Consider the following 23,418-nt stretch of genomic DNA (forward strand, 5'->3'; position numbering starts at 1 on the left):
CTCATGCTGGTTGCGTGGATAAGGCTGGCTGCTGGTTCTGGTCTGCTCTGCTCTGTTCTGTTCAGGCCCTGTGGTTGGGATCCACTGGTCCTGCTTTTGATGGCGACACCTGATCGACGCTGGCCCAGCTTAGCTCTGATTTACTGCTCTTATATTAAATCAATCGTATGGGGAATATTTAATGGTTTCTCCATTTAATCTCCTCGAGTCCGAACGCCTACTTAGCTTCTGTTCTGTCCTTGTTCGAGATCTGTATACAAGTCTTTTACTACACCACGCTCCTTCAACTTTTACACAACACACTCTCTTACCACTATACACTCTATACACTCTCTCACAATGAAGAGCGCCATCTCCCCAGACATCTGGGAAGCCAAGCGCATGCTTATCACGAAGCTATACAAGGACGAGGAATGGCCTTTGAAGCAAGTGATTAAGCTGGTTCAAACCAGAGACTTCCATCCAAGGTGAGTTACCTATACCTTCCGACCAGGCGCTCTATACTAATTAAACAGTGAATCGCAATTGCGCAGCCGATTAAAAAAATGGCACATCACCAAGCCCTCGCGCAAGAAGTACGACGGCAGCAGACGCCTCTCCGGCGCAAAGAAGAACATGCAGAAGCGCCCGTCAGACGCACACCCTTCTCTCCCATCATCATCCACATACAACACTCTGCAATCACATCACCGACCACTCCCCTCGCGGAGAACCGAGGACAGCGACTCCTTCTCCGAGTCGCAAAGCAACGCCTCGCGCCCATCAGTGTCCATCCCGGAGATGTCGACATCCCCTGCAAACCGATACATTCTCCCCTCGAGCCCGCACGACGAGACGCAGATGACGCCTGTCTACGGCTCAAATTCAATCATCAACCCTTCCACGCCCATCACCCCGGCGGTCTACGGCATGGAGGACTCCACTAAACGAACACTCAGTGATGCTGGCCACACGATCTACTTCTACCCGCAAGAGTCAAGTCCGCCAATGTACCCGTCGACCATGCCAATGTCCTATCCAAACGCACACTTCGGCCCATTTCTCGACCCGAGTCTTGCTTTGGTCGATGGGCACACCGACTTTGGCGCCTACCAAAATGTACACTATCTCCCCTCTGGCCAGAAGACGAGCGACTTTACAATTTCAGACCTCCCTCCGCCACTGATAGATGGGTGGGTCGACAATCCCTATCAGGGACAGAGTCAGAGTCAGGCCCATGGGGGTCTACATCCTCAGTCGCCGGCGGAAATCTACTCGCGACAACAACAATACTTTGCGATGCACGAGGACAATCTGCAGCCTCTAGCGCCGCCGATATACCAAGCCATGTAATTTCGCTTATGTAGCTAGATAAAGTTAAATTAATGACCATGCATGCAGACGCTTAACGCTCGTTTCAGTTCGTTTCAGCCATTCCGTGAATGATGACGCAGTAACTACACCACTAGACCATACACTAAGTATAGCATTAGCAGAGGAGACAATATCTGGTTCGGCCGTTCGAGGCAAATAGAGCTGATTAGGGCTCGGAGCAGCGGAGGAAGAGCGATGATCGAGGTATGACTTGTGGATTGTGGAAGGTATGGGGCTTCGACAGACAGACAGACAACAACGGAGAACCAGACAATCACGGAGATCCACCGTTATCACAGAGTCTGCTCCAGTCCCGGAAGAGCCCAGCAACTCCAGAGTCAGAGTCAGTCAGTCTGCTGTAATCTGCACTGCTGGCTCCGCTTCGGGGACGCATTCCAGCATTCCAGACTCGCCTTGTCTCATCCCCGCATCCAAACCCTTCCACCTACTCCTCTCCAACTGTCTCCTCACAGAATACTCTCCTCACCTACCCAGCTCTCTTTCTTTCATGGTTCTGGTTCTTCACCGTTATGTCCCAGCTACTGAAATGAATCAGGATCTCCGCGTAGCCTCGGGGATATTTCTCTACACAGTTAGCGCACACCGCGATCAGCCATCTACCGAGCGCTCCGGAGATGGAGATGCACCCCATATTACAAAGTTAGCTAGGGCGCTCCTAACTCCCATAGCGCGTTCCAGGACCACGAGGGCTGAGGAGATCATTCTCCTCTGCAGGGTTTGTTATTGGGTAGCCGGGAGGGGGTGACAGGCTGGCCGCTATCTAGCTCGACTAGACAGTAGACTAGACTACAGCGGAAATACTTCTGGGATGGCAATCATAGCGGGAGATTATAGAATTTCCGTATAGGGACTAGTCTCCGGGTTATGATTTCCGGGATGGTCAATCGTAGACTTCTGTTTTTGGCGTAGACTACGGACTACCATAGAGATACCTCTATCCTCAGAGCCCGAACCTCGAGATCCGAGATATGGAAGTATCAGCCTGGCGAATCAACACTCTTTCGGTCATATTAGCCAATAATGCGCGATAGCTCAACCGAGGCGTTCGGTCACCCTTCCCTCGCTTGACCATGGTTATGCGATAAAACCTCACATTCTCAACCGTAGTTCTGGATACGGCGTACGCACGGGAAGCCGGATGTCAGGTACTGGTTCTGAGCAGTGTGGCTTGTCCATGGGTTGGTGGCTGCAGTAGCTTGGTCAGGCAGATTCTGGTAAGGCAAGGGGGCCGAGTTTGAGTCCCAGTCTCGTTCCCGAGAGTCCCAGCCGATATGAGGCAATCGCAGTGGCAGGTGTCCCTCGGTGGAAGTGGCACAGTGGCAGGCGATCATTCCGTACAATCATTCCAATCAATTTCTTTTTCTTTTCTTAGAAGGGTTTATGGTTCGGGAAGAGCACATCATTTCGCCACCTGTCTTGCTTTGGTGCTTGCTTTGATCGGCAAGCCTTAACCTCTTTTCCATTTTAGTGCTGTTTGAGGTTATACGGTAGCGTGCTTGCTATACTCTGTACTCTTCACTTGTTCTGGCCGTGCCCTGCAGGCCTGATATCAGCCTCACTGTCTTACTCCCGCAATCAGGGTATTCGTACTACCCCTACGTATCCCCGCGGGGCGCAGTAGATCCATCTATAATATGGACAGTTATTGTCGGGCTAGCCCGACTGCTGTCATTAGATACCGACTGAGTGGTGCCTACAGTTTACATTTTCCGTGCTCTGGATGTTCACCTGACCAAATAAACCAGCCCTGAAACAAGGTGATTGCCTGTCAACGTCATAACCGGGGTAATGTGGTTAGTGGTGGTGCTCCCAACGACCGACGACGTGATTCGAGGTCAGATAAGTGCAGATCACTCAGCCGCATTAAGCAATTGCACCGGGTGGAAATCCCACTTCCCCGTTGACCTAGAGTGCAGAATCCAGAGTCCAAGGTGGGTGGTTGACCGTTGAGTTCGAGCACGCCATAGCTAGGAGATAGTACTGGTACTGGTATACACTCACTTCCGACCGATTGGACCTCTTATTCCCTCAAATCAAATATCGTAATTGCAATAGTTCGTGGTGAGATATTATTTTTTCTGGATAGCCTCAATATTGGCCTATCCTTAGCGAGCTCGAGCTGGAGCTGGACTGGAGAAGTCTCGGGCTTTCCGCATATAGAAGTCTCCCCTGTGCGTGTCTGCGATAGGGCGTCCGAGTGGTTACCACCGTCCGGGATGCTTTCCATATGGGCTCACATTATCAATATTCTGTATATTGGTCTAGGAAAAGACTCATACGATATGTTCTCTATCCCAGAGGTACTTTACCTATCCATTTCTTCATCCTCCGTCCTATCCTATTCCGGCGCCATTGCGTGATTTGTTTGATTCGAGCGGGCTTGTGGATAATGATGTCCTCGGCTTCTGTACAATGCGTACAATGCTCCGGAAGTAGTATCTAGTCTTTAGGCTCTTGACGTTCCTCGGAAATAGGAACTTACCTATAGAGTAGTCTACGCCGTGATTTGTGTGTTGCGTGCTGGTGTAGATGCCGAGGTCGGGCTCGGGTATCCGTGGCGAGTTGTTGGTGAGGTCACGACAGTAACAAGGTAAGGTTATGCCTTGAACTAATGCGATTGCAGGTGATATGTCTAGAAAAGCAATGGTAATACGAACTCACTCTTCTCTAGCTAAGAGAATGTACATTAAGCTTAAGTTGTGTCGTGCGAGCTAGTAAAGTATGGTGGTGATCCTCGGTAGTGTAGGTCGCCTCCCAAGCAGATATATATTTTTGTGCGTGCAATAATCCCAGCCTACCTACAACGTACTCTATAGACTACCTTAGCGCAGACCAACTAGATCCGTTTCTATTCCAAATACTATTCTACCTACGTAAAACAGCAGAGAAAACATCTATTCCATACCTTATTCCCATCCCTCCCAACCCTCCAATCTCCCAATCCCGACCGTAGCTACCTTCCTATCCCTACACCCCCCCTCGCCTCTAGCCACCACAGTGTAAGCCCTCGACTCGCGACACCGATAACCACCGGAACCAACGGGAGGGTATCCAATCCACGCATCTGGCAGATCCATATTCAGTGTAAAAGTAAAGGTGATTGGGTACCGAGACCATCTCATAGCGAGTCAGGCCGGATCAGCGGAGATTAAGCATTGCCGATGACGGCCGATGTCGGTGGTCAACAGTACTGGGTCGGAGGGTCTGGGAGGGACTAATCAGGTGAGGTAAGGTGATGATGCGTTATCCTTACTTGGATGTGTACTATTGTACCATTGAGCTGGGTCTTTGCATAGAGATTGGATGTCTCTACCGGATTATGAGGGCTAATAATGAGGCCGGAATTGGCTAGTGGCTTTGCACCGTATCAAGGGATATGGCCCCTTGATGAGATGGTGACGCGCACTTCGCGTCAAGGCTCAGCGAATACGAGATGGAGTTTGGTGGCTACACCCTTAGTTATTCAGTATCGACATCTAATCTATTGCCGAGGAAGAGATCAAAGCACAACCCAACCAACCACCAACCACCAAGCCAACGAAGCGAACCAACACCATGATTCGAATACGAGGACAGCAAGGTCCCCAGTCATCCGGGCGCAGCACCAACACTGGCCGATATCTAGCTAGTGTCTAAGCGCCCTGTACCCTGACGTAAGGCAATATATCAAGAGCGTTCGAACCCGGTGTAAGGTAGGTAGGTCTAGATCACTTTGATGACGCAGACCGTCGCACAGCATAGACACCTAGTAACATTCAATGGCCTCACAGACAGCGACACCTCTTCCTCTTCCGAGACCTGGCACCGCAGCAGCAGCGTTCGATAAGGCCAGCGATGTCTACGAGCGTCTGACTGGTGGTTGTACCAGGGAACTCGCCAAATACCTACTCGCCCTCGAGCCGAAGCAGTCGTCTTCGTCGGTCATACTTGATAATGCCTGCGGAACGGGTATACTTGCGTCGGAAGCCCTACGGCGCTTTGAGTCGGGGGCATCAAAGCCTCGTGTTTTTGCGGCGGATCTTGCGCCGAGCATGGTCGATAAGTTCAGGGCTAAGGCAGAGCATATGGGTGGTTGAATCAGGGAGACGGCAGACTGGATATATCCGTCATGGATGCTGAAGCATTGACGTACCCCGACCACACCTTCACGCATTCATACACAAACCTCGGCTTTCCAATCTTCCCTAACGGCAAGAAAGCAGCGGGTGAGGTGTACCGGACGTTAAAGAATGGAGGGACAGCGTTCGTCACGTCCTGGAAAACCCTTGGGTATCTTCCCCACATACAGAGGGCGCAGCTGGCTGCTCGACAGGGCTCGGCCCCATGGCAGACACCAATGCCGAATGAATGGTACACAAGGGAGATGCTGGTTGGTACTCTCCAGGCGGGAGGATTCCGGAAGGATCAGATCCTGGTTCAAACAAAGGTGGTCAGATTCAGAGGTGCGGATGGAGAGGATTTGGTGGACATACTCAAGACAGGGTTTCTGGAGCAGGTCACCAATGGCTGGAGTGGTTTAGACAAAGAGCGTTGGTTCATCGAACTGAGAGACGATCTTAGCTTTGATGAAAAGGCTACAGCATCGTTGGAAATGGTTGCTTGGGTTGCTATAGCTCAAAAGTAAGGCCCGTGGGCTGACGGGCTTTTCTAGGCGTCGTGATATCGTAAGGTGTCATTAAGAATACTGTCCGATTTTCATGCGGCTGCACCTGCACCTTTCCGTAAAATCTACTCACATTGTTTATGACAAGGTAACACCATGTCCAGAGACAAGGGTTAAGGTACTCAGCGTTTAGATCGAGTTAGGTGCACCAGTCAGGATGCTTGAAATGGCACGATATATGAGAATCATGTAAGGAAATACATGCACAACACTGCCAGAGGTAGGCAAGAGCCACCATCTAAAGAGCATATCAACTTCACGCCTCTCCATTGCCGTCTGCCAGCACTCGATACATCCTTCGAATCCGCCTCTCCAAGTGTAACTGCGAGTCATGTTTCGCCGGAACAAGAGCCAATGGGCCAGTGACCCTCTTCTGGTACTCTGAGCGATGGCAGTCAATCTGCCAAGACGTTTGCTGGTCTATATTATCCAGTTTGTACTTGTTCTGCCACATCAGCGCTGTCGACGGGCGGGGGTCGCGAAAGAGCGCAGCTATCTCGGTTGGTGATATACATTCCCTCGCGGTTGACATGATCTCTGCGGCAGTCTTCCTGACGTACAAGGGCGAGGCACAGTGAACAACGCCGGTTGTTTTGGCAGCAATGTGAAGAAGACAGCAGTTGGCTACGAGGTCAACTGGGACCTCTTCAAAGACATGGTCAGTCGTCCCGACGCGGTTGAGATCACTCATGCTGAAGCAGAGAAGTAATGTGTGCATGGGAATAGCCTTGTCTGGCCCGTAAAGAGCAGAAGGCTCTGCAATTGCTGGTCCGATGGCCGCTGGGCGGATGATGAGGACTGGAATCGGGGAGGGCTCACAGAGAAGTAAGCGCTCTGCTAGATGTTTGGCTTGCCCATATGGCCAAGCGTACCGTTCATCCAGTTGAAGTGTAGAAGGATCTGCTCCTGGGTGTCCTACAGAATCGTCTGCTGAGTCCAGGGCAGGGCTCGGAACGGGATACAAGCGCTCCTCAACAGTCCCCCCTGAGAGGAAGCTATTTACGGCGAGACTGGAAAAATGAACAAAGAGCTGGACTTGATGGAAGCTAGATGCCAGTTGAAAAAGCGCGACCGCAGTTTGGCAATTATCGCGGACGGACTTTTCCAAATTCTCGACCAGAGAGATGTTGGCAGCAGTGTTGATAATGGTTGTCACTTCATCGCGCAATTTCTCGCGAATAACGGGATCAAGCCCAAGGCCTGGTTTTGCCAGATCACCAGTTATCAGTTCCACTTTTCCGGTATCGAGAATATCCTCTATCTGCTGAGGCATCGTGGTCTCCCATTTGCGAACCGCATCGCGGACAGATCCCCGGCAAAGTGCATAAATCTTTTTGGTCGGCAATCGCAAGGCCAGTTTGTATAAGAGGCATCCCCCGAGACTGCCAGTGGCACCGGTAAGAAGGACAATCTGATTCTCGAATCGTTTCGTTTGGTCGTCGGCTGGTGTGGCACCTTCCATAGCGGTTATGATGGCAAACTCGATCCGCAGGAGGTTCACTGAAAGGGACAAAATAAAAATTAGCTGTCGTAATCCGACGGGAGGGAGACGGGAGAGGGACACTCACGATCGGAAGCTCAATGCGGCGGAATGGTACGAGCCACTGCTGGTGCCTTATTGCTTAAGACAAGCAGGGTGGTCCCTCGGGGGGTACAGCGGATGTTGCGCGAACATCCGAAGGTGTGTAATGCAGCGCATCAAATTGCCATACGGAGCTTCGTGAAAAGTTTCCCGTTAGAATAGCAGGTAACCATGAGGTCGCCGTGACCTATAATGCAACGTCGGTGCATGCGATCCCCCACGCATTGTTCGACAGCTGCCTGGTGTCTATACTCCGATTCGACAGACCGCGGAGGTTGTCAGCGTGCTTTGGCTGTTCTAAAAGTCAAAGTCGGTGTCACAATTAGAGGCCAGTGTGTCTTACGTGGGGGAGGAGCGACGAGGATTATTCCTGCCAGATATAACATCCAAGGGCTCCAACCCAACGCTCGTGCGTCAATCCATGCGTTACCGTGAGAGCTCTTCCTCGTCCCTTCAACCTTGATCTGCGACTTGCGGCCACGGCCGAAGCAAATAGCCACCATTTTTACTGCCACTGCTGGGCCCGATGGATTTGAATGGGGAGACCGAGGATGAGGCATCCCAGCCTCGCGTTCCTAATGGGACCTCGGTCACTCAACAACCCTATGTCGCACCTTCCCCTAAAGAACCAGGTGGTCACCAACACGAGAGTCCTCCCCTTATTGCCATTGTTGGCATGGCAGCTAGACTACCTGGTGGCGTCGATTCTGTGCCTGCGATGTACCAATTTCTTCGAGAAAAGAAAGATGGACTATGCTCTGTCCCGGCATCCCGGTTCAATATCGATGGTTTTCACAACGAGGGAGAAGTGGCCTTTTCGATGAAAAATCAGAAGGCCTACTTTATTGACAATGATGTTGCCACGCTGGATACCTCTTTCTTTGGCCTGTCTGATATTGAGGCTGCTGGATCAGACCCACGCGCCAGGCAGCTACTAGAGGTCGTTTATGAATGCTTCGAAAATGCAGGTCAGACGACATACCGTGGAGAGAAGATAGGAACATATATCGGAGCGTGGGGAGTGGACTGGTCTGAGTTGACGCTCAAGGACGGCCAGCAGCGAAACCCCATGGTAGGAGCCGCAGCAGGGAGTTTCTTTTTATCCAGCTACATTGCATGGAATCTTGATTTACATGGACCCACGTAAGTGCTCTCATTGTTCCTGCAGTAAATACAGGTACAGAGTATCAGCGGTGACACAATAACTGATGCCAGGCAGCCTAACAGTTGAAACGGCTTGCTCGGCGTCAATGGTAGCACTGCATGAAGCGTGTCAGGACATCTACTCAGGCGAGTGTTCAGCTGCGGTCGTGGGTGGCGCAAACCTCATCCTCACTCCTACTCTGCACATGAATCTATCCAACAGCGGTGTTCTATCCCCCGATGGGCGATGCAAGACATTTGATGCTTCGGCAGATGGGTTTGGTCGTGCAGAGGCAGTGAATGCAGTTCTACTGAAACCATTAGATGAAGCTGTACGCAATGGAGATGTAGTTCGAGCTGTCATCCGAGCCACGACTGTAAATAACGACGGACGGACTTTGGTCTTGTCTACTCCGTCAGCGGACGCTCAGGAAGAGCTCATTCGACAAGCTTATAAAAAGGCTAACATCGACGACATCGACCAAACTGCGTATTTTGAGTGTCATGGAACAGGGACAATGGCTGGAGACACTGCTGAGATGACCGCCGTGGCAAATGTGTTTCCCAAGGGCATCCATGTTGGATCGGTCAGTTGTCCAATACTTCTTTGTATATCGCTCTGACTTATTGAAACAGGTCAAGCCCAACTTCGGACACTCGGAAGGCACGTCAGGGATTACAAGTTTAATGAAAGCAGTGGTGTCCCTGGAGAGAAAGACCTTGCTACCGCACATCCATATGCTGGAGCCGAACCCGAAAAGTATCTCTACTCTACTATCATTATGACTGCCAAATGTCTGACCTAGTTGTTATAGTTCCCTTTGAAAGCGCAGGCCTCGTTGTACCGAAAGAAGAGACACCTTGGCCAGCAGGCAGAAAAGAGAGGATCAGTGTGAACAACTTTGGCGTTGGAGGGACAAACGTACATGTCAGTATCTCACACGAGTGGTGTACCTGGATCAAATAGCTAACTTGGCAAAGGTTATTATAGAGTCTGCATCATCCCATGGTATACATGATAGAGATAGGCCGCAGCAACCAAGCCCGTCGCATCCACGCCTGCTTGTGGCCTCCGCGCACAGCGAGACGTCCATCCGCAGGAGAGTAGAGGGCATTGAGACTTACCTACAACGGCACTCCGATAGACTTCAAGATCTTGCATTCACTCTTGGCGAGCGTCGAGAACATCTGCCACAGAGAGCTTTTGCTCTGGGGTCGGAGTCACTGCCGAGCACGTCGTTTAGTATTGGCACTACCACCTGCGAAAGCCCTCTTGAGATAACATTCGTTTTCACTGGGCAAGGAGCGCAGTGGCCGGCAATGGGGAAGACCTTGATTACCTCTTTTGACGTTGCTCGAAGAAGTATTCGGCTCCTCGACCGTTCTCTTCAAGCCCTTGAGGAGCCCCCAACGTGGAGTTTACAAGGTTCGCATCGCTGGCCACAAAGTAACGGCACATACTGATGGGATAATAGATCTCCTATCGAAAGATAGTACACCGGCCGAGTTGAATAAAGCTGAGCTTGCACAGCCCTTATGCTGCGCAGTTCAAATTGCAATCGTTGACCTACTTGCGGAATGGGGAATTAACCCAGCGTCAGTTATTGGCCACTCCAGTGGTGAGATAGCAGCTGCCTATTCTGCGGGCGCTATAACAGCCGAGGACTCCATCAGGATAGCGTATCATCGGGGAAGAGTTTTGCAGAAGGTCCAACGGAAAGGTGGAATGGCCGCAGTGGGCATGGGCCGCCAACAAGTCACCCCTTATCTTGTCAAGGGCGTAGTTGTTGCTTGTGAGAACAGTCAACACAGTGTCACTTTATCTGGTGACAAGGACGAATTGGACCTGATACTCGAGAAAATAAAATCAGATGACCCTGACGTCCTTTGCCGACCACTGCGTGTCGACAAGGCCTATCATTCGCCCCATATGCAGGATGTCTCTGACCACTATGAGACGGCTCTTCGCGGGCTGGCTGCAAAGACCGACTCGGCAATGGTACCACTTTTCTCTACGGTGACGAGCTCCCAGATTACAGATCCCTCCCAACTGAATGCCAGCTACTGGAGACAGAACCTGGAATCACCTGTTCTGTTCTTGACCGCCACCCAGGCCATTTTGAACTCGGAGGAAGAGGCCATAAACCGTGTTTTTGTGGAGATAGGACCTCATTCAGCCCTATCTGGACCATTAAGGCAATTACTATCTGAGCACAAACATGGGGAATCCTGCTCGTACATTCCGTCTTTGGTTCGGGGAGAAGATCCTGCTACATCGGTGCTGTACACTGCCGGTCATCTTTACAACACCGGCGCGCCTGTAAACTTACGAGCAATCAATGGTCCTGGGAGGCATCTTGTCGACCTTCCCGTGTATCCTTGGCAGCACGATACAAAGTACTGGAATCAAACACCTGCGGTGGAAGCCTGGAGACAACGCAAGTATCCCCACCATGAGCTTCTAGGCACTAGGATCCTTGGGTCAACAGATATTGAACCATCATGGCGAAACACACTATGGCTCGATGATGCTCCCTGGCTGTATGGACACAGAGTGATGGGCAAGACTTTATTCCCTGGAGCAGGATACATTGCTATGGCAGGCGAAGCCATCCAGCAAGCTACATCCTCACCCGGTCTGAGCTACCAAATCCGCCATTTGCTCCTAAAATTTGCGCTGTTCCTTGATAGCAACGAAAATGTGGAGTTGATCACTAACCTACGACCCTCTCGGGTATCTGATATTCAGGATTCAGATTGGTACGAATTCTCAATCACTGCTGTACAGAGCGACGAGACGACGAAAGTGTGCTCTGGGCAGGTCCGACTCACCCCGTCTTGGGCTCGGTCGCATATATCGACCCTCAATCCCATCGGCCTCAGAAGACGTGTCACATCTGCCACATGGTATAAAGCGCTACGGGAAGTAGGAATGGACTACAACCGAGAATTCCGCGGTTTGGATGATATCTACGCAGATCCACTCCGGCATGAAGCGACAGCGACCGTGAAAGTAACCAAGGTCTCCCCAAGTCGATATGTCATGCATCCAACAACAATCGACAGATGCCTCCAGCTTCTATCTGTGGCGATGTTCAAGGGCCTCGCACGCAACATAAATATCAAGAGCCTTCCTGTTCTCTTCGAAGACATTACTATCTGTCCGGAAACCGAGGAGCTTCACGTTCAGGCCCAGGCTGACCCCGGCAAGGGAGGCTTTATCTTGGGAGACCTCTCAGCCAGGTCGGCAGATGAGACTGTGCTATCTATTCGGGGGATGAGACTTCACGTCATTGGCGACGAGAACGCGGAACAAGAAAGTGATCTCGCTGCCAGGCCGGTGTGGATGCCACATATTGACTTTTTACCCCCTCCAACCATGGCAAAGCCGCCACCGTCACGAACTCTCGAGAGCGAGCTACGCGATAGGTTGGTCGACCTCTACATATCAGAGACGGCGGCCAGTGTCAAGGACGTGGAGCCCACAGAGGAGCATCTTCTCAAGTACAAGCGATGGCTGCGGATGGGGCAGAGCAGGATAGAGACCCAGAGTGTCTGGCGGTTATCCGACTTTGGCCTGGCAGCCGACTGCCCTTTCGACTCTTCGACACCGCAGGATATGATGAGCTGGATGAAAGAAAGGGCGGATGAATATCCCGACGTATGGCCCATAGTGGCATGCATGCAACGCGTTCTTGACAACATCGCCGGTGTGTTTGAGGGAACCTGCAATGCCCTTCACCTTCTTATGGAAGACGATGGGTTAAAAGATGTCTATGATTTCCTTCTTTCGTTCGACTCATGTCATAAGTTTTTTGCGACCTTGGGACATTCGAATCCGGAACTCAATATCCTCGAAGTGGGAGCTGGAACTGGCAGTGCGACTGCTCGATTCTTGGACTATCTGCATGCGCCTGATGGAAGTCGACTTTACTCACGGTATACCTTCACAGACGTCTCTGCGGGATTCCTTGCAGCTGCAAAGGAACGGTTCTCACGTTATGAAGCTATAGAGTACGGTGTTCTAAACATTACTGAAGATCCAGCACAACAGGGCTTCAAGCTAGAGACTTATGATCTGATCATTGCATCTAACGTGCGCATGAAGTTGTCTTACTATGTTGCCTTTGACTGACACTTTCAGGTCATCCACGCAACCCCCAGCCTACATCGCTCATTATCAAACATCAAATCACTTCTGGCCCCCGGGGGCCGCCTGTTCCTTCAGGAGTTGGCGGAGGGTAAGTCCTCGGCCTCTATACACGATTTCACAGTGCTCTAACAGTATCCTCATAGAATGCAGGGCAGCCGAGTACATCTTTGTATGTTTGCCATGATTCCAAGGTTTATCTACCAGTACTTACTACAGGTTTAGGGTCTTTTGCCCGGCTGGTGGGTAGGTGAAAACGACCAGCGCATCGATAAACCGTACGTATCAGTCGACCGATGGCGACAAGAGATGAAGTCTGCTGGGCTGGATGGCATCGATTTTGCAATCCACGAGGAATCAAGTCTAGTTGTCAATCTGATATCAACCTCTCCGGTCCCACCACTTGAGCTGCGTGCGATAAACCTGCTCGTTCCTGCTGAAAAGCCTCAATGGGCACTCGACGTCATCAAGGGGTTCCAGAAAGCCGGGTATCAAGTCAATACTTGTACCCTAGATCAGCCACCTACAGTCGAAGCAGACATTATCTCACTCCTCGACGCAACAGGGCCGTTCCTATTCGACATTACTCAAGCTAAATTCCAACAATTTAAGGATTTCGTTCTCAGCCCGATCGTGAAACGCGTCTTATGGGTCACCAAAATGTCACAAATTACATCAGGCGATCCGCGTTATGGTCTAATCCACGGCTTCCTACGGGCTTTACACGGCGAATCGAACGCTGACGGGAAAGACTTTTCGATATTTGATCTTGAGGACTTTGATTATAGCTCGGTCTCACAGCTGCTGCGCATCCACGAGCACATGTGTCAGGTGCAGCCTTCCAAAGAGTCGAGAAGAGAAGAGTACGCCGTTTGCGATGGTGTCGTCCACGTGGCAAGGTTCGGAGCTGCAACGCCAGAAAAGGAGCTTCAGAGTCCACCGAAAGATGTCACTCCGAGGAGACTGGGCATTGAGTCTACTGGGCTTTTGGATTCTATGTTCTGGGGAGAGGATGACATTGCCGCGCCTGGTGAAGGTGAAGTCTTGATCAAGGTCGCGTATATCGGGATTAACTTCAAAGTATTTATTACTATCCTTATGACAAAAAAGCATGGTTTCTGACATTCTCAGGATATCATCACCGCTCTAGGTCTGATCGCAACACCCGACCAGCTTGGCCTAGAGGGCAGCGGTATAGTGCAGTCGGTCGGCCCTGGAGTGTCAAACCTTCACGAGGGAGACAAGGTCATATTCCTTGGGCCAGGCTGTTTTGCAACGCATGTCAAGGTTACAGCTGCGAGGGTCATACCACTTCCCAGTGAGTGGTCATTAGAAGAGGGCGCAACGTCGCCCATTGTCTCCTTAACGGCGGCCCAATGCTTACTGAGACTCGGCAATCTTCGAAAGGGACAGGTACGTAATGAGTCAAACATTTGGTCAGGGGTGTACTGATAGTCCGTAACTTTTAGTCCGTCTTGATTCATGCAGCCGCTGGCGGTGTCGGTATAGCTGCTATCCGGATATGCAAGGGCATAGGAGCAACAGTAAGTGACTCTTCAGGCTTCAAGTGATTTTTGTCTCTAACCTCGATCAGATATATGCTACGGTCGGCAGTGAGAAAAAAGCTCAATACTTGATAGACACTTTTGAGATACCCCGATCACACATCTTCCAATCTCGAGACTCTTCATTTTATCCGGACTTGATGCGTGAGACTAATGGGCGCGGAGTTGACATTGTTCTCAGCTCTCTCAGCGGCGACTTACTCCGGACATCATGGGACTGCGTTGCCCCTGGTGGTACGATGTTTGATATCAGCAGGCGAGATGTCCTTGCCGACGCCATGCTGCCAATGAAGGGGTTCGTTGATCGAAGGTCATTCATCACCATGGATCTTGGAGAGTACATGGATGAGGCTGCGGATCAATCAGCGGATTTGTATGTCTCTATCCGTTTATAGATTACCAACTGCTAACTAGAATCAGCTCCATCCCCGTAAAGTCAGGTCTTGTTGGTCCAATTGCACCGGTGACCTGCTTCGACGCGTCGGATGTAGCTGGGGCATTCCGGCATATGCAAACAGGACAGCATATCGGGAAAATACTCGTCAAGATGCCGGAAGACGTGAGCAAACTACCAACAAGGGAAATACGTGCGGAAATCAAGTTTTCGCCTCAAAGCGCATACCTGCTCTGTGGCGGACTGGGTGGGTTAGGGCAAGCGCTTTCGAACTGGATGGTTGAGAAGGGCGCTCGCTCTTTGGTCTATCTTTCGCGGAGCGCCGGCGAGAACGAGGCCCATCATCAGTTTGCTGAAGAGCTTAAATGTCAAGGATGCGATGTTGTGTTCGTCAAGGGGTCTGCGTCGGAGATGGCTGATATCCAGAAAGCTATTGGTGCAAGCCTCAAACCCATAAAGGGGATCGTTCAACTGGCACTGGCCTTGAAGGTGAATAGAAAACTCCTCCAATACCAAACTATACTAATCTTTATGATAGGACATAGCCTTCGAAAACATGACCTTTGAAGACTGGAAGGTCCCATTAACGGCAAAGGTCGATGGCACCTGGAACCTGCACCAGGCTTTCCAACAAACGCCATTGGACTTCTTCATAATGTTCGGTTCAGTAGCTGGTATTATTGGAATGGCTGGACAATGCAACTACTCAGCAGCAAACACTTTCATCCATACCCTTGCCAAGCACCGGCATTCCCTCGGCCAGCCTGCCTCTGTCATCGATCTTGGACCAGTGGCAGATATAGGCTACGTCAGCCGCAGCCCAGAGTTAATCAAGAGCTTCAGCGCTCGGCTCGAGTGGCGCTTTATCAAAGAGCAAGAGGTTCTTGATGCCATAGAGGCCCTGATATACCACTCACCGAACCCAGACAAATCTCGCAGCAACCGTTCTGACCTCAACCATATCATTCTCGGTTTGAACTCTACAGCCACTTATATCCGTCAACGGGGTGATATCCGGATGTCAATTCTCTCCAATCGAGCACAGCGCCAACAGGACAATAATACCGGCGTCGATGATATAGTCGAGTTCGTGGCCCAAGTTGACTCGGACCCTGAAATCCTCAACCGCCCTGCAACAGAAGACTTTCTTATCCAGAAAGTGGGAATAATGATCAAGTCACCGACAACTAAGTCCAAAGCACCAGCTGGAAAGGTTGATCTGAAGACACTGGCAAATATTCCGATTGACTCGCTGATTGCTATCGAGGCTAGGGCATGGGCAAGGAAGAGACTAGGTGTGCAGATTAGCTTGAGTGATATTACGGCAGCAGGAAACGTCAAAGGATTGGTAAATCTGGCTATTGATGGGATGAAAAAGAGATATAACCTTATTTAGTCTTTACTTTTGTCGCATGATCTAGTTCTTTTCTAGTTCTTCTTATCCAGGATGGAGATATTTTGTTATGGTTGTTGGCAGACTGAATCAATATGACTTTTTGCTCTTCTGAATTGCTGTGCTCGATGTTACTGAATCTTGAATACCACTAACATGTCCGAATGTCTATGGTACATCTTCACTGGGGACAGCACAGTACAACCCCATATGGCTGCCGTCTGGCATCCTGTTGGAAGAGGGTCGCTCCTCTCCTAGTCGAGCAGCTGTACCTTCCCATTATGGGTGGCTACATATGAGTCAGATACGATGGGTCGCTCCTTCGTTGTTACTTTGTTTACATTTTCGTCGAGTCCACGAGGAAGAAGTGAGAAAGGGTCGCTCTTTCCATATTGGATTTCTTGCTATACCCTTAAATCCGAGAATCAACCATCCAATATCGTCTATCAGAGAAAACACAGACAAAATCAGTATTGGACATGAGTATATCTGTTTCTTGAGACCGGTATGACCACATGGAAATTTGTCTTCTCTTCGAGTTGGTTATAGGATTTACAGGCCATAGAATTTGTACACCAGCCGCGCGAGCTCAACTTCGTCTCCTCTGACTGCTGCAATCCGTCTGGTGAGGTATGACTGGAAGTTGATGGTTTCAAGGGCCCAGATCTATGCAAGTCAGCTACTATTCGCCCTTTCCAAATTGAGGGCTGTTATGGGATCTTTGAGGCCATACCTGCTCAACAGTCCATCCGCTCTTCTCGCTTCTTCCGAAGTCGTGGATGTATAGATCTGCAAGGTCCTTATTCTTCTCGTCCTCCTCACTGGCAGTGGGGAGATAACCCGTTCCACCCGTCAAAAACTCCCTAATCTTTCCCTTAACCCCTTCATCCTTCAGACTGGACTGGACTTCAATCTCAGGCTTCACAGCACCACTCTCCCCCTCTACCCCCTTAACAAGTTTACTTTTAGAAAGTACATCCCCATAAACATGATTTGATCTCATCCGTTCAACCCAATCCATGACCCGTTCTTCAGTGGACCCGGGGATACCACCCGTTAACGTTTGGCGCATCGTCAACTGCGGGATTTCGGTGCCGTCCTCGGTTTCAATGCTGGATGAGGTGAAATGCAGTGTTAGGGTTGCGGCGGAGATTGCTTTGCGGGTTAGCCAGGAGACGCCTTGCTATGTTTTATTAGTTTATTGTCTGGTTAGGTGGTTTTAAAGGGAGAGGATGGGGTACGTACGAGGCGTAGAATCGAGTCCGAGGAGTCGGAGACGGATTTATCCTGATTGTTCTGTTAGGGCTTTCTGGAGTGCAGGAATCGCCTGGTTGCGTACCAGTGTCCAGGACCCATTGAGGGTCTTGAGTGTTATGTCTGATGGGATTGCCATTGTGGTTGGTTGGCTATTGGAAAAATTGGATAAATGAAATCTCTCATGGAATATTAGGGATATCCATGTATCTTCTTATACTCCCATTCTCGAGTTTACATTGTGTTGACAGAGAGCCCTATATTCCGAGGTCTCCGAAGTCAGAGCATGACACCGGCTTCATGTGATGCCCTTCTTGGAGACACTACAAGAACAACTTACTTAACCATTTCAATGGCGTGCTAAATATACTCGGTTTATCTCATGATTCTTGTCCACTTCTTGTCTCCGCTACAGACTATATAATATCTCGGAGGACAACCCTAATGCGGCCAGGGGGGGATCCTGGCGGGCCCAAGCCGGCAGCTCTTGGCCAGCGGTCGACGTCGCTCTCAGACAAGTGGTTCCTGACGCGTTCCTGGCTAGCCTTCCATGGCGCAATTCATTCTGTGCTTCGACGTCGAACGGTGAAAGTTCCAGGATCAGCTTCATGTTATTGGAAAATTGGCGCTGTGCTGGGCTGTCGTCATTGGGCTGTGCTCTCTCTAGAGCAGCGACTGGCTCCTTTGAGCTACGGAGGGCCGTTGACCCTTTACAAACATGCCATAACTATGATCTGAATGGTATCCATGCGGTATTCATGAGCAATGTCAACCCAAAAGCGACGAAATATCCCCGCCCAGTTCCGAAGGAAACAAACCCTGAAGGTCCATATCAAAGAAATCCTAAAAAATAAACAATTAGTTCCGATCCCAACACCAACCCAAAGCGCAATTCACAAACTTACTTCGAAATCCATATTCCCAGCTGTTAGCATCGGATCGCACATCTCAAGCACTTGTCCATCCGTTCCATAATTCATCCTCTGCCTTTCCTCAGACTCTAAACTCATTTGCAACGCCTCGTAGCAATCCTTGAAGCTTTGTATGATGGCTTCATACACAGCTCTCTTCACATCCTGGCCTTTTCTCATGGCGCGGATCTGACCTAGTACTGCAGACAGGAGAGCCAAGCGCTTCATGCTTGGTGTTCCGGTGACAACTATATGGTGTAGAGGGGATAGAATGCGCTGGAGGCTTTCAATGAGGTGATTGCGGTTGATTTCAGCGAAACTGTCCAACCTATCGCCGTTCAGACTGGAAGTGCAATCTTCCTCCATCTGCGTGATGATTTCGAGTCCCAGTGTCGATATAACGTCTAAATTGAGCGGTCCCTTGAAAGACCCCTTTCCCCGGATACAAAGACGCATGAGGTCATCTTGTATCTCAGAAGGCGAGTTGGGTGTCCCGGCGTGGGAAGCAAGTATGATTGCAGACTCGAGACTCACTTTGCGCGCAAAATAGTACTGTGGGTTGTTTCTTTCCTGTACTATGAAGGGCGCATATAGGGCTAATTTTAATCGGTGTAGATGTATGTTGACGAAGTTGGCGTGGAATTCTGTTAACTCGAGTGACCTTCCTTGGTCTCCTTCGGCAGATCGGAAGAATGCGGCAGATTTTCGGCAGCGACCGCACAATTGATCTCCTAGGTTGAGGGCTTCTTGGTAGGAGTAACCCTGTGAATTGTGTATGAATTTCAGGACTTGCATCCGAAGTTTAACCGAGTCGTGCAAGAGTATTTGGAGGGATGTATCCGTTACTCGATCGCTGGAACTAGACAAGGAGTCTGCAGCCACAGAGAAGCTAAGTTCCCTGTCATCAATGTTCAACGGTGCATGTGTGTCGAAATTCGCCGGAACAAGGATAGGCGTCGCTGAATCAAGCGATTCCAAAAGTACCAACTCGAGCGCCGTTGCCCAAAGTCGACGTCGCATCTCGGCCTGCAGTGTCGACAGGGAAAAGAAGCATGAGGGGTCACGGTGCAACCCCATAGTCATGGCGGCTTGCATTAAAGAGCCGGCGGATAACCAGGGTGATGGTCCTAGGCCGCAGGCTTTGCGTGCTACCAGGAGCAAGCACATTACTTGGAGGCCATCTATGCTGACTGTGCTCTTTTCTGAGGGTCCAGATAGCCACCACTGTGCGGCAAACGTCCATTTCTGGACAAGCCGTTGCTCCTCATGGGTAGTATTCTCTTTATTAGAATGGAATACTGTTCCGATTGCAAGAATAAGCACGAGCTTGATGAGAAAGGTGAATGAATTCGTGTGCTCTTTTCTCCAGAATTCTTCATATTCTGTCCAAAAAGAGGGGACTTGAATAATCCGGTAGATAGATTCAAACGTCCGCAGGTAGCAGTGCACTAGCTCGTCACACTCTTCTCTCGGAGGGACCGTGCTACGCAGGTCGGGCAAGGGTTCATTAAGGCGTACAAAGCGCCGCGCCTTGATATTCTGCCGAAGCTCTCGACATTCCTTGATTGTTCCTAGGGCATTGCTTTTGAGTGGCTCCAGAGAAGGATCCGGCTCTGATTTACCAAGCATCTCTGCGATGGCCAGCTACAGGGGTTAGTCACTTTATGCTCCGAGAAGGTTGCGAGGGATGTACCTGGTCCATCTTGTTACACCAATGCGTTGGACCGAGAAACTTCGCTTTGCGCGCGGAGGGGCGCACTCGTGGGGGTATTGCGCCGATGGAGTAACGGTCTTGTGCAGGGAACACGGCATGAGAACTGGTGGTCAGTTGACCTTCGAGTGTCTGAAGTCTTGATGTCAAAGCCCGTAGCTCTTCTCTTAGACCAGGACCGTTATCACGCTCTCTACTAGCAAGGCATGTCTGTTTCTCGAGAGAGTTCAACCGTGCTTGTATGTCCCGGACAGCCTGGTGTAGGTCGTCGTTGGGTGTACCATCAGCTAGTGATGAAGGAGTCAGGACATTTCGAGCTTGTTCGCGAGGCCTAGCTGGCTCAAGTGGCACTCTATAATCACCACGCTGAGTCTCTGGTTGAGCATCTTTATATGAGCAGTTCAGCGATGATTTTGCGCGCATACAGGGTCCGCAGGGCAGCTTCGGGTCGCAGCGCACTTTACGCTGGCGGCATTGCTCGCACGCTTTGGCTGGACGCCGCCGTTTCCTGGGTGTATCGTCGGCCATATCAGTAGGTAGCCACTAGGTCCGGTCCTTGTTAAGAAGGTACGAAGAAAGAGCAAGAAAGGAAAGAGCGAAGGATGACAAGTTAACCCCGAAGACCGAGGCCGAGTCGGAGTCGGGGTCGGTGAATTATGTAAGCAGTGCAACTATGCCGTTGTGCTATGTACAGTTATGTACACTATTCCGACCAGCCATGGCCGATGGTTCTCTTGCTCCATTGATGACCTTCCTCTTCTGTCCGCTGCTTCTCCTCGTAGAGTCTCTGCGCCAGCTGTCTATACAAGAAGACTGTTCCTCCGTTGTAGTTGATGCTGTGATCCGAGTCGGTAAACCACTGTACCTGCATCTGCTCGGGCGTCACTCCGGCTCCGATCAGGGTATCAACAAGAGCTGCGGAGTTTTGGAAGTGAACATTGTCGTCGCCAGTACCGTGTTGGATCAGAAATCCACCTGCGATGTTCTTGAATCCCTCGGTCTTGCGGATAGCGGTGCTGTTGTACCCATCTGAGTTCGTCTCAAGAGTCTTCATGTATCTCTCAGTATACATCGAATCGTACAGTCGCCAGTCCGAAACAGGGGCGGTCAAAAGACCCAGTGAGAAGGCACCGCTGTCAGTCTCAAGGACTTTGCCTGTCAAATAGCCACCGTAACTCCAGCCCCAGATCGCAATATGGTCGGCATCGACCCAGGCACGCTTGGCAATTTGCTCGGCAGCATAGACTTGGTCGACTGCCTCCAAGTTACCCAGTTGCTCGGCTACCAGAGACCGGAACTCACGGCCCTTGTAACCAGTACCGCGGTTGTCAACCGTCCAAGTAATATATTCGAGCTCGGGGTCAGAAGCAATGTAGGCGTTGAAGTCAAGAGACTGCCACCTCTTGCTAACCTCTTGAGCTCCAGGGCCACCATACGGCGTGAAAAGCACCGGGTACTTCTTGTCTGGTGAGAAGCCAACGGGCAGCCTCTGCATCACGTTCAACTTTTCGCCGCTCGGGATGGTAAGCTCGAACCAGGTAATGTTGGGCAACGCATACTCCTTCAGCGCCTCGACCAGCTCTGCATTGTCGGTGAGAGTGCGAATTGGAGCGGTCTCGTTGGCCGAGTAGAGCTCTTGGTATGGCACCTCTGGACCCGAGTATGTAAGGATGTAATATCCAGAGTTGGCGGAGAATGAGGCACTCCAGTATGCCGCAACATTGTCGTCAACAAGAGGCTTGATCTCAAAGGTGTTGTAAGATACCGAGTACAGGTGACGCTCGGTGCTGTGGTGCTGTGTCGAGAGATAGTAGACCAGCTCGCGTTCCTGGTCAATGCTGAGGATGCTAGAGACTTCCCACTCGCCCTCGGTCAAAGGAATAGGGTCGCCGCCAGCGATCGGGTAGAGGTAGAGGTGCGCCCATCCCGAGTGATCGGACAGTTCCAGGTAGTAGTCACCGGACGAGTTTCCTGAGCCGAGGGTGCCAACATAGGTGATTGAAAGCGTGTTGTCTAGCCAGCCATCGGTTCCGTCTCGCTCGTGGGCGATACTAGTCTCACCAGAGGCAGTATCAACAATGACAATTTTTTGCTGATCCTGGACACGGTTGAATGCTTTGACAGCGACGGCAGAGTGGGCATCGGTAACCCAGGCGACTTCACCGATAATCAACTCACTCGGGTCAAACGCATCAATGGGGATTGCCGAAACCGTGTTGTCGCTCAAGTCAAGGATGTTCAATTGGACTGTGGGGTTCGTCTCAGAGACCTTGGGGTATCTGATCTCAAGCTCATAGGGGTACGGAGGTGCGATCTCCTGGTCGTCCATGTAATAGGGAATGGTAAATGTCTTGACCCCGGTCTCGTTGAAGGTGAGGAACGCAATGAGCTCAGCATCGGGCGAAAACCACAAGGAATATCGGTCTCCTAGGATCTCCTCCTCGTAGACCCAATCGGGTACAGCATTGAACAGATCAGGGCTGCCATCTTCAGTGATCGCAGTCACGGTCCCATCGACCCAGGTGTACAAGTTGTTTCCACGAACGAACGCGATCGAGTCGCTGGTTGGGCTCCATTCGGCGTACTGAATGTCTCCAGCTTGATCCTCAACTAGCGGCACAGACTCCAATGTCTCGACATCCTGGATATAGTAGTCGGCGAAGAACGAATGGCGGTATTGCTTGGTGTAGTTTGTCGCCCAAAGCACCGATGACAGGTCCGGACTGATCCAGTAGCTGTATGCATCGGTCGGTATCTCCTCAGCCGGGACAATGGTCTGCGACTGATTCGTGACGATGCTCTCGATCACGATGCTTCCGTCCGACTCTTGGTAGACGTACTCGCCGTCATTCTCGGTCGCAATCCATTGGACCGAGATCGAGGAGGGAGAGAGCGCCGAGTTGATGACGGTATCGTTGAATGTCAATCGCTTTGATCCGGTCGCTCTGGGTTCGCGCGGTTTCCAGGGAACAGCGCTGACCTGGGAGGCGCTCACCAGCAGGAGGGAGAGGGCGGAAAGCTGCACATCTTAGCACTGCTATACAATGAAACACTCGGACAACACAATTGAACTCAATTGAGGTCATACCTTCATTTTGCGCGTCAGGCTGTCAGCAATTGACTCCGTGCCTGGTCGGAAATCGCAAGGCAAAGAAAGCAGGCGAAGGAGCGCAATTTAAAGCACAGCGACGCGATTGAACGCGGTGCAGCCCCCCGCAGCAAAAACATACCCCCAGCTTATCAGGCGACATGGACATTGGCCCAGAATGGGTTGATCT

At 50.9% G+C, this 23,418-nt stretch overlaps 8 protein-coding genes across 8 annotated transcripts; 4 read left to right on the forward strand and 4 right to left on the reverse strand.

The window, feature by feature from the left end:
* The first annotated feature begins 73 nt into the window (after positions 1-73).
* BDV14DRAFT_176177 (Clr5 domain-containing protein) lies at positions 74-1,350 on the forward strand. The gene is made up of 2 exons (XM_073769221.1): positions 74-467; positions 516-1,350. The coding sequence occupies exons 1-2, from the start codon at positions 340-342 to the stop codon at positions 1,330-1,332; spliced, it is 945 nt and encodes a 314-aa protein (XP_073626653.1). The 5' UTR covers positions 74-339; the 3' UTR covers positions 1,333-1,350.
* Positions 1,351-5,132: 3,782 nt separating this feature from the next.
* Positions 5,133-5,450, forward strand: BDV14DRAFT_201658 (class I SAM-dependent methyltransferase; the record flags this gene model as incomplete). The annotated part of the gene is made up of 1 exon (XM_073773814.1): positions 5,133-5,450. One exon carries the CDS (start codon positions 5,133-5,135, stop codon positions 5,448-5,450), a length of 318 nt encoding a protein of 105 aa, XP_073626654.1.
* A 32-nt stretch (positions 5,451-5,482) lies between these two features.
* BDV14DRAFT_201659 (uncharacterized protein) lies at positions 5,483-5,998 on the forward strand (the record flags this gene model as incomplete). Its single annotated transcript, XM_073773815.1, has 1 exon — positions 5,483-5,998. The coding sequence occupies one exon, from the start codon at positions 5,483-5,485 to the stop codon at positions 5,996-5,998; it is 516 nt and encodes a 171-aa protein (XP_073626655.1).
* A 134-nt stretch (positions 5,999-6,132) lies between these two features.
* On the reverse strand, positions 6,133-7,499 carry BDV14DRAFT_209771 (male sterility protein-domain-containing protein; the record flags this gene model as incomplete). Its single annotated transcript, XM_073775735.1, has 1 exon — positions 6,133-7,499. The coding sequence occupies one exon, from the start codon at positions 7,497-7,499 to the stop codon at positions 6,294-6,296; it is 1,206 nt and encodes a 401-aa protein (XP_073626656.1). The 3' UTR covers positions 6,133-6,293.
* A 646-nt stretch (positions 7,500-8,145) lies between these two features.
* Positions 8,146-16,267, forward strand: BDV14DRAFT_190788 (type I polyketide synthase; the record flags this gene model as incomplete). Its single annotated transcript, XM_073771381.1, has 15 exons — positions 8,146-8,762; positions 8,986-9,349; positions 9,399-9,522; positions 9,578-9,669; positions 9,798-10,188; positions 10,238-11,522; positions 11,553-12,858; positions 12,907-13,003; positions 13,059-13,084; positions 13,138-13,953; positions 14,044-14,325; positions 14,382-14,456; positions 14,507-14,850; positions 14,898-15,360; positions 15,410-16,267. The coding sequence occupies 15 exons, from the start codon at positions 8,146-8,148 to the stop codon at positions 16,265-16,267; spliced, it is 7,140 nt and encodes a 2,379-aa protein (XP_073626657.1).
* Positions 16,268-16,816: 549 nt separating this feature from the next.
* BDV14DRAFT_190789 (uncharacterized protein) lies at positions 16,817-17,657 on the reverse strand (the record flags this gene model as incomplete). Its single annotated transcript, XM_073771382.1, has 4 exons — positions 16,817-16,930; positions 16,998-17,447; positions 17,510-17,551; positions 17,604-17,657. 4 exons carry the CDS (start codon positions 17,655-17,657, stop codon positions 16,817-16,819), a joined length of 660 nt encoding a protein of 219 aa, XP_073626658.1.
* Positions 17,658-18,240: 583 nt separating this feature from the next.
* On the reverse strand, positions 18,241-20,711 carry BDV14DRAFT_176183 (uncharacterized protein). The gene is made up of 3 exons (XM_073769222.1): positions 20,123-20,711; positions 18,424-20,073; positions 18,241-18,361 (listed from the first exon to the last, which is right to left on the reverse strand). The coding sequence occupies exons 1-3, from the start codon at positions 20,666-20,668 to the stop codon at positions 18,287-18,289; spliced, it is 2,271 nt and encodes a 756-aa protein (XP_073626659.1). The 5' UTR covers positions 20,669-20,711; the 3' UTR covers positions 18,241-18,286.
* Positions 20,712-20,720: 9 nt separating this feature from the next.
* On the reverse strand, positions 20,721-23,413 carry dppIV (prolyl dipeptidyl peptidase DppIV). The gene is made up of 2 exons (XM_073769223.1): positions 23,229-23,413; positions 20,721-23,159 (listed from the first exon to the last, which is right to left on the reverse strand). The coding sequence occupies exons 1-2, from the start codon at positions 23,232-23,234 to the stop codon at positions 20,844-20,846; spliced, it is 2,322 nt and encodes a 773-aa protein (XP_073626660.1). The 5' UTR covers positions 23,235-23,413; the 3' UTR covers positions 20,721-20,843.
* Positions 23,414-23,418: the final 5 nt, after the last annotated feature.

The sequence above is a fragment of the Aspergillus stella-maris genome (assembly GCF_047715825.1).
Source record: "Aspergillus stella-maris strain CBS 113639 unplaced genomic scaffold BDV14scaffold_39, whole genome shotgun sequence".
In the NCBI taxonomy this organism is placed as follows: domain Eukaryota; kingdom Fungi; phylum Ascomycota; class Eurotiomycetes; order Eurotiales; family Aspergillaceae; genus Aspergillus; species Aspergillus stella-maris.